This window comes from Etheostoma spectabile, chromosome 22 (assembly GCF_008692095.1).
Source record: "Etheostoma spectabile isolate EspeVRDwgs_2016 chromosome 22, UIUC_Espe_1.0, whole genome shotgun sequence".
Classification (NCBI taxonomy): domain Eukaryota; kingdom Metazoa; phylum Chordata; class Actinopteri; order Perciformes; family Percidae; genus Etheostoma; species Etheostoma spectabile.
The window spans coordinates 19,923,806-19,932,778 of record NC_045754.1 but is presented as its reverse complement, the minus strand read 5'-3'; the positions used below and the strand labels follow the sequence as shown (position 1 = coordinate 19,932,778).

The following is an 8,973-nucleotide window of genomic DNA, read 5'->3' as shown; positions in this document are numbered from 1 at the left end:
AAGCAATAAATGATCGAGTGATTGAATGAGAGAGAGAGGAAAAAAAAAAACACATACCTGGCACAAGTAGCGAAAATGGGCAAGCTTCCATCGAAAGCTGCGCTCATAAGCAATTTGAGGGCCTTTGGTGCTAAGGGAAAAATAGATATAAAAAGGTCAAAATTAGGGGTTGAATAGTACATTTATTTGTATTGAACCAAAACGGTACAGGCTTCTCGGTTTGGTACATGCATTTACACGAGAACACACGGTATAAAAATAAATAGAACTTGCATGCAAATTAATCAGTATAATGCAGAAATACTTTTAATGTACTTTGCACTTTCATAAACAGGAGATGCTGTATTTTCAGTTTTATAGCTGATTGTCTTATTTTGTTTACAAGTCCCAGATGGAGTCTGGAGATGATGTGGGGTACTTGTTTACATCTTACTTTATACACTCAGGGGAGACACTGTATGACACTAAGTGGAACAGCCTGACGCATACACAATAAAAAAATTCAAATCTGATCATGATACAACTCTGAGGTAATCCACAAATTCATTAGTAATGTTAACTGTATAGCTAGCTAGCACACCCCTGTCTGTCTGCCACACTCTCCCGGCGTTACAAGGCTTCAGTCGGGATGAGAGCTGACAACAGCCCCGGCCCGGGGACACATCCACAGTCAGGCCCCAGCCAGCTAGCAACCATCCACTATTATTACAGCCCCGGCCCGGGACACATCCACAGTCAGCCCCCAGCCAGCTAGCAGCCATCCACTATCATTACAGCCCCAGGGACACATCCACAGTCAGCCCCCAGCCAGCTAGCAGCCATCCACTATCATTACAGCCCCAGGGACACATCCACAGTCAGCCCCCAGCCAGCTAGCAGCCAGCTCAATCAGCACTTAACTCCGATACGAAGGGCACTAATGGCACTTTATAGAAACAGACCCAGGCACTCAGAACAGCGGCCATTCGTAACGTTACACCTCCGTTAGTGTTACCGGTGCATAACGTTACAGCCCTACTGTTTAATGGTAGGGGAAACACCGCATCATGTAATGAAAAACAAATGTCCCGACAAAGGAACCCTTGAAATGACATACCAGTGGGAAGAATTTATTTTCTGAAGCGATATATATTTTCTTTAACTTATTTAATCAGTAAGTACAAAATTAAAGCAAAACATCGACTTCATCTGGTCCCAGTTAACATGTTCTCTAAAACTGTGCACAAGCTCCCATGGCTGCAGCGCTTCAGGCTACTGGCAAAACACAGCTTCTTGCATGGTTTTCTGTAAAAGAAAATTGTCTAAAAATGCATTCTTACACAGAGGACTTTCCAGTGCGGGGGTCGCTGAAAGTGGTTGTTCGGGTGTTGTGATCCACAAAGTAGCGAACCCCTTCCCTTGTGTAACGGATCTCCCAACCTTCAGGAAGAGGATCCTCATTCTGTAGCCTGCACACACAAACCAATCATTACATGGACTGAAACATATGGAAAATGGAAATTATGTCCAAGGACGAGTCTTAAAATCTAAAACATTACAAAAGCCTTGTACTAGTTTATTAACTTGTTTTTTGTCAAACTATAACTTTGGTGAAATCTAGACAAGCCAGCGAGAGTTGGCAAAAAGCTACTACATAAAACATTCCCTTAGGGTGATGTGTCAAAATAACATTATGAAAAACCAGTGAATTGCTGAACAGGTTTTATCTTTTAATGGTATTCCAGTATATGATATATTGCCTTAAATAGAAGATGATATTTTTCCTGAAAATATCAAATTTTGAGAAACTTCACAATGGACCAACGTTTTTTAATATGTAAGGTCGAAATTACAAGATCAGCTACAAACTTGTTGTTGTGTTGTGTACTATGTTGTGCTAAAATACTTTTGTTTCAAGAAGGTATTCTTAGACTACTGATTGGTCAACTTGTTACACAGTAAAGTTTGGATCAGTGTTTCCAGTGACCAGTGCCAAGGATCCCCTGAAAAATGTTTCCAAGTTGTGAATGTTATCATGTGAAGTCCTGTCATGTATTCTTTGTTATCTCTTTTCACTGGGTGCGCTTGTTCATGTCACCTTGGTGGAGACTAAATATGTTTCCTTGCAGGTCTCTGTTATTCAGTAGCATAATTCAAATTATGGTTTCGATCCTCAATTTGACAGTCCTTCAAATCATTGCTGAGTAAGAGTTCTGTGCAAAAATAATTAAAGCAGGGCTCTCACTAACTTTCAAAGGTTGTAAACCGGTTTCCTTTGAAAGTAAAATCTTCTGCTTTTACCCTTTGATAAGTGCCAGCTTGTTTTCTGTTGGAACAATTCGATTATAGATTTAAATGGAAAACAGATGTGAATGTTAAATTGCTAGCTGTTTCTGATTGGCTACTGTTAGTTTTACTAATACCTAATTCAAGATTGAATGTTACTTATATAGTCGTTCTTATTGGCTGTTAACTAAATGTCAAATTTGATTTATTTTTTTAAAACACCTGTAAATGCATTTTACTGTCGTTTGTTATTCAATTATATGATTTTGATTATTGCTCATTATTGTTGTTCCAATAGTAACAATAATGGGCCTAATATTAATCATTAATATTCGAGGCAATTAGCCTACATCTTATTTGAAGGGAGGGCGGTTAGGGACCTGGATAATGGGTAGGGGGGTGCTGGCCCAAAAAAAGGTTGAGAACCTCTGGTTTAGACCCCGATACTAATTTGCATATACTTCTCATGACTAATTTACCTTTCAACATATCCAAAAACAAGAGGTATTATGAAAGGATTTTGTACTATGCGTATTTGAAGCGCAAAAGAGATATCTGTATAGGGATCTGCGTGTCCTGTTCTTGTAGATTAAATGTTACCGTACATCATGGTGTGTCACAAGGATTCCTTGGCATTCTGTTTTGATATTAATAACTTTAAATTACTAATCTCCTCCAGCAATGAACTCACTATACCAGCAGTTGCCGCCTCAGGATGTTAATTCGCTGAATTTAACAACTTAGTAAAATTATAGCTTGATTTTAGATCGTATGGCAAAGTTCCTATTAAGCTTTTATAACCCCAGTGAGGGGCAAAGAGTCTTTATGGAACGAGTATATCTGTCTGAGTAAATACTATGACATTTATAGAAAGTAGACTTCAGCCAATAGACAGCAAATATATTGTAATATTGTAATGTCCAAAATACCCAACGGGTGAACACTGTTCTAAGATAGAAATATTCTATTTTAGCACACCAGTTTCAGTGACAAACAAGGCCAGTAAAATCACCTCGGAGAGAACTGTGCAATCAATGTGGCGCAGAACAGGAAAAGCCCAATAACTTCTACATGGCCTTTCATATTAAATATAATCTTTAAAAGATCCTTCGCTCACCCTTGGGTTCGGGGGTCTTCCCACTGAGTTGTCTTGGTGTTATGGTTGACAAAGTACACTCTGTCATTGGAGTCCACACGCCTCTCTGAAGTTGATAAAAACACAGAGAGGAATCTATATCTTAACACACAATGTGGCAACACATGTCAGATTATCATCAGTGCTGACTCATGCTACAAACACAGAGATAGTCCACTAGCTGCAATTTGTAATAGGTGTGGGCAGTGAGCAGCGACTACAGAGGGAAGGATTTAAAGGAGAGGAGGTTGAGAGGAGAGTCAAAACTGTGGTGTTAACAAAACAATTTTGGCAGGGTAGTGGGTTCCATGTAAATTGATACAATTGTGGGCTTTTCTTGTCAGCAAAACTTGCCAATGTAGATCTTGTTCCCATTTAATAAACAGCACAAACTGACACCAAGTGAAAACATGTACAGTATTTACAAGAAAGAATGTGAACTCACCCCATCCAGGAGGCAGCGGGCCAAGAGGATCATTCTCAGCAGACATCATGGATGCCTGAAAACGAGGGATGCACACATAGACGTCCATTTAAAAAAAAAACGGAGGGAGGACACAAATGTGGTAAGAAAAAAATAAAATAAAAAAGGCTCTACAAGCACCAGGGTAATAAGAAAAAATCCAAATGAAAACAAATATGTGAAGGCAAGAAGGCCTCTGTGGCTGGTTACTGCTCAATACTTCCCAGGTGTCTGTCTTTGATTTGTGTTGTAAGCTAATCATGAGTGAAGATGACATTACTGCAGAGATCAAAGATATAGGAGAGGGACCGTCACCAAGATAACCAGATTAGGGCTGAGGCTAGGGTGTGCATATTTTGAATTCTGGCAAGGTAAAGTTCTCACCTTTAGGCTAAGTGAGTTCAGCTGTGTATTGAGTGAGAGGGGTTGCACCCAGAGAAAGAGATGAAATTTATTAGGCAAAGGATGTAAAGGACATGAGTTTACAGTTACATACTGAGGTGTTCATAAATTTATGAATTTATGAGCTTGAGTTGACTAAAAAGATAAATGAAAAAAGTAAAATCATCTTTTGGAAATTGATCTTAATGCCTCAATTAAAAAAGTTAGGAAAAATCCAACCTTCAAGGACCCCAAGTTTCTTTGTGAATGGATAATGTATTGCAAATTAATGTTCTTAAAATACAGGGGACATAAGTATACATACACCTTTGTTAAATTCCCATAGAGGCAGGCAGATTTGTATTTTTAAAGGCCAGTTATTTAATGGATCAGAAAACTATGCATCCTGATAAAGTTCTCTTGGCCTTTGGAATTAAAATAGCCCCCCCCACACTCACACATATCAACACATACCCTTCACCATAGAGAGAGATTGGCATGGTGTACTTTCCATAATATCATCTCTCAATGAAAATCAAGCCAGCTATTAGGCTAACTGAAATAAACTCATAAGCCACTATGGGACATTAACATAGGGGTGTTTATCCTTATGCCCCCTGTATTTTAAGGAAGAACATTTATTTATTTACTATACACCATTCATTCACAAAGAAAACTGGTGTCCTTAAAGGTTGTTTTTTTCTTCAAAAATAATTAACGAATTAAGATCAATTTCCAAATGATTACATTTTTGTATTCCTTTTTTTAGTCAACATTTGCCTGGGTTCATAAACTTATGCACACTGTAATTTGTAACCACCATCAAAAGCTGGGCTTGGATTTCTAAGCTCATCATGACAAAAACATTGCCATTGACTTGCTCCCTTGACCATTAGAAGAGAAAAAAAACATATCACCGGGGTGAGAAAATAAAACTGTTTACTTTTCTTTGATATACTCTAAAATACTTTACAACAAACATTACAATGAGGCTAATCATTTTCAAAGCAAAATCAAAGCCTTCTGTATGTAGTGGTTTAAAATGTCTTTTTACCGCCTTAATGAAGTCACTGGTTTTCGTTCATTTCACTATAGTATGAAAATCAACTTACATTGACTTGAAACTTGCTTGAGTTAGGTATAGCAAGAAATGTAATTTCCGCTTTCACTGTTGTCAAAAGGCAAAGAGATCCCTGACATCTCAGACCAGCAGAAACTAAATTATCTTCAAAGGTTTTTTAGAAGCTGTTTCAGTCAGACAGTACTACAGAAGACATGGCTCTAAGCACTGAGGAATGGGTTAGGCTAAATGCACACTTAAAAAGGTGACGAGCCGATAAAAGCTGGATAGAGTTTTGCAGATTTGGACTTACTTAGTGGCAATTACAAATGAACAAAGGAGTTTATTCTTGATGGTACAAATTCACAGGGTGTACATAACTGCAAAGACTGTTAAGTAAAGAGTACAAATGTTTCAGTCCATGTGGACTTTCCTCAGTGCCTTTGGAAAAGTGACATAAATAGGACACAAAACCATGTACTAATATTCTAAGGTAATTCTGAAGTAATCTAAAAGGTCACAAATTTACAAATGGAGGACACACCAGCCATGATGCTTTTTTGCATGACCTAGTGTGGCATCTCTTTTAAAGGGTTATGTTCCTGCTATTTGAGTATTAGTAGAAATGCTTTTCAACAGTTAAGCTAAAACTGAAAAGTAAAAATGTTGACAAACTGAATTATTAGTAGGCATGAAAACAGTTGGGGGTGCAAACTGTCTTACAGAGTAGAGGTATCTCTGGTTAAACTGGTGCATAGCTCCCTGCAGCTGGCTGCGCTGGCTCTGCCACTGCTCAAAATTGCGGACTGATTCCATAGTGGGACGCTGCCATGTGGTAGTGCGGGTGTTGTGGTCCACATAATAGATCCTGCCCCGGTCATCCACTCGGCGCTCCCATCTGGCAGAGTGAAGGAGATAAGGTGTAACAGACAGACAGACAGACACACAAAAAGCACGCTGGTAAGCAAATGAACGAGCCAGTCTGGAATGTCCAAAGATTAAAATAAAGATTTATTTTGTTACCGATATCTGAAACTGACATGGTTATGTTCATTTATCAGAACACTTCATTATGTAGCATCCCAATCTGAAATATGTATTAATCAGGGTGGGAAATTAACTTGTTTGCCCACCAGGCAGTGTCTGGTAGATGTCCAGTTTTACAAGACACATATTTCTTACAAGGCACTTTTTCCAAAATTCAAATTTATATAAGAAAGTGCACTAGCATATTTTGAATTGCTTCAATACATTACTTTTTATTATTAATACATCTTTTAGCTCCAAGGTTTTACATTACATTACATTGTGCTTGAAGGTAAAAAGAGATGGGAAAGTTTTCTTTTCCCATCTTTAGAGTTGATGATGAGCTACAGCCACTCAGCAGATTTCTCAAACCCAGAACAGCAGTATTCTGGCATACTTTATTAAAGATACACAGGTGTGGATGACAAACACATTCTTCAATGTAGATGGATCTGAAATGTCAACCTCATGGTGGCGCTAGAGGGAAAGTCAGGTTATCACTAAAGCCTACTCTACAAAAGTCTGGAGTTGACGAAAACATGCGTGGTCAGAGCTCGGCTGTGTTTCATTTCCTATAAGCTCTTCACAATAAAAGTCCTCCATTGTTTTGGTATTTGAATAATTTTATTATGAAGCAGCAAAATCTAGAAATTTTGGGGATTCATTAGCAGTAACATAACGCGACTCCATTGTGCACTATTGTTACTTAGCAACAGCATTCTTTGACAAAAGCTGTCCAAACCGTTATCCCATATAAGGAATGCCACTGTGGCTGGTATACAAGGCAAGGTGGTAATTTCCCACCCTGGTCTTAATCTAAAGAGACTAAACACAATGGAACAAGGGAGATTTATCTATAAGCCAAAAGACACTGCAAAAATGGACAATTTAACCTGGTAAAGTTACAGATTCCATGAAGGGGCAAAGACAGAAAGTCAGAAAGAGAGAGACGCTCACCCTGGTGGTAGTGGCTGTGGTCTTTCCCAGGTCGTAGTTCTGGTGTTGTGGTCTACATAATAAGTTCTCCCATGCGGGTCTTTCCTCTGCTCCCACCTGAAAGACAACGATGAACGACAATCTGGAAATAAGCAGGATGCAAACAAAAAAGCTACAAAACGTTTGAGCAAAAGGACAAAGATGAATACATTTATGATGACAGTCAATATACAACAGATTTTGGTACATTATTGTTAAATATGAGTGTGCGTGTTTGATACTCAAATGATTTGGGCTCAAATATCACCACAAGGTAGCACCCGCTTCTTTATTGGGAGGCTTTACTATATTAATATTTATGTTATTGAAGTTGTTAGACAACTAAAATACAGTAAATGCCTCGCAATGGAATACTAGCTAATAATAATATTAAGAAGAAGAAGAATTATAATAATAAGGTAACAACAGTTAGGGAATGCAGAAAAAGCAGCTGATGGTGTTTTACCCCGGTGGCAGAGGATCTGAGGCTCCAGCATTGGGGGCCTGCTGCCTGGGCTTGGCCCCATCTGTAGTTCCAGTTGCACTGCTACTACAGCTACCACCGCCGCCTCCTGAAGCATTGGCTTCTCCCGTTGCTGGGGGGGTAGAGGACGATGAGGAGGAGGTTGTGATGGTGGGGGCTCCCTGTGCTGGGGAGGTGAATGTGGAGGAATCAGCAGCAGTGCCATCAATAGGCTTAGCAGCAGAAGAGGAGGATGGGACCTGCGTGGAGGTCGGCGGGGTTTGAGATATGCTATCTGGGGCTGTGTCAAGGTCTGGCAGGGCGGCATCTTGATGGCAGTCCTCATAGCCATCACCTGTTGTAGAAGACGATGGCCTGAGAGCAGCATCACAGGACTCGCCATTGACTGCATGCAAGTCAGAGAAAGACATTGGGGTTATTAACATGCATGGACTTCACTTTATCCATCCATGACTTGATGTTAGCGACGACTTCAGGAAAATAATTGCCTTAAATGGCTGACTGGACAAAAAGAGACCATTAGTCTAGTCGTTACGAATATAATAATATATATACTGTATAAATGCATCAACTAATAGCAAGATCAGCAGGTATCTCTCTGAATGTAAACATATCAATTCACAGAAGGATTTAAGCCATCAAGTTCTTAACTCAACATTCACTTTAATTGAAATTCTAAATGTGCATTCAAAAGTGTGGGGAAAAACAATATTCTCTAATACATTATAACACTAATCCATTTAACAAGTTATGTGTAAAAGTATTTTGGACCCAACACTATAGCTAGATTAAGTTAAGGCTATTTGCTGCCTTATAAAAATGCAACAATAACAATACAACAACATTTCTGATGTCACTGTTTAGCTTGTTTTTTTGGGAGTGCTAGAAAGTGAGTGACTTTCTACTAGGCACCACAAATAAGGGAAATCATGCCAATTCTTTTGATTAGATAGCAGTTGTTTTTGCTAGCGTGGCCCTAACTTAGATGTATATATATAATATAATAACTGATTTAATGGATTGGTCTGGTGAGTCCACACAGCATTCCGGGATGGGAGAAAAACGTGCTCTGCTTTATTGGCATTGCTTAAAACCAATCCCAATGTTCTTGTGGCGCTAAGTGCACGTGGCCCCAAATGTTGTTTTAGTCGGGCAATTGAAAACTCTGATTGGACAGATAGTCT

General features: G+C 39.1%; 1 protein-coding gene across 1 annotated transcript in view; it reads right to left on the bottom strand.

Moving 5' to 3' along the window:
- LOC116672309 (NEDD4-like E3 ubiquitin-protein ligase WWP1) overlaps positions 1-8,973 on the bottom strand; it is a 37,087-nt gene that overhangs the window by 11,386 nt on the left and 16,728 nt on the right. Inside the window, 7 exon segments of the mRNA XM_032504061.1 lie at positions 58-130; positions 1,320-1,448; positions 3,383-3,467; positions 3,846-3,900; positions 6,028-6,202; positions 7,288-7,383; positions 7,772-8,174. Of these exon segments, the coding sequence (XP_032359952.1) occupies positions 58-130; positions 1,320-1,448; positions 3,383-3,467; positions 3,846-3,900; positions 6,028-6,202; positions 7,288-7,383; positions 7,772-8,174 (1,016 nt within the window).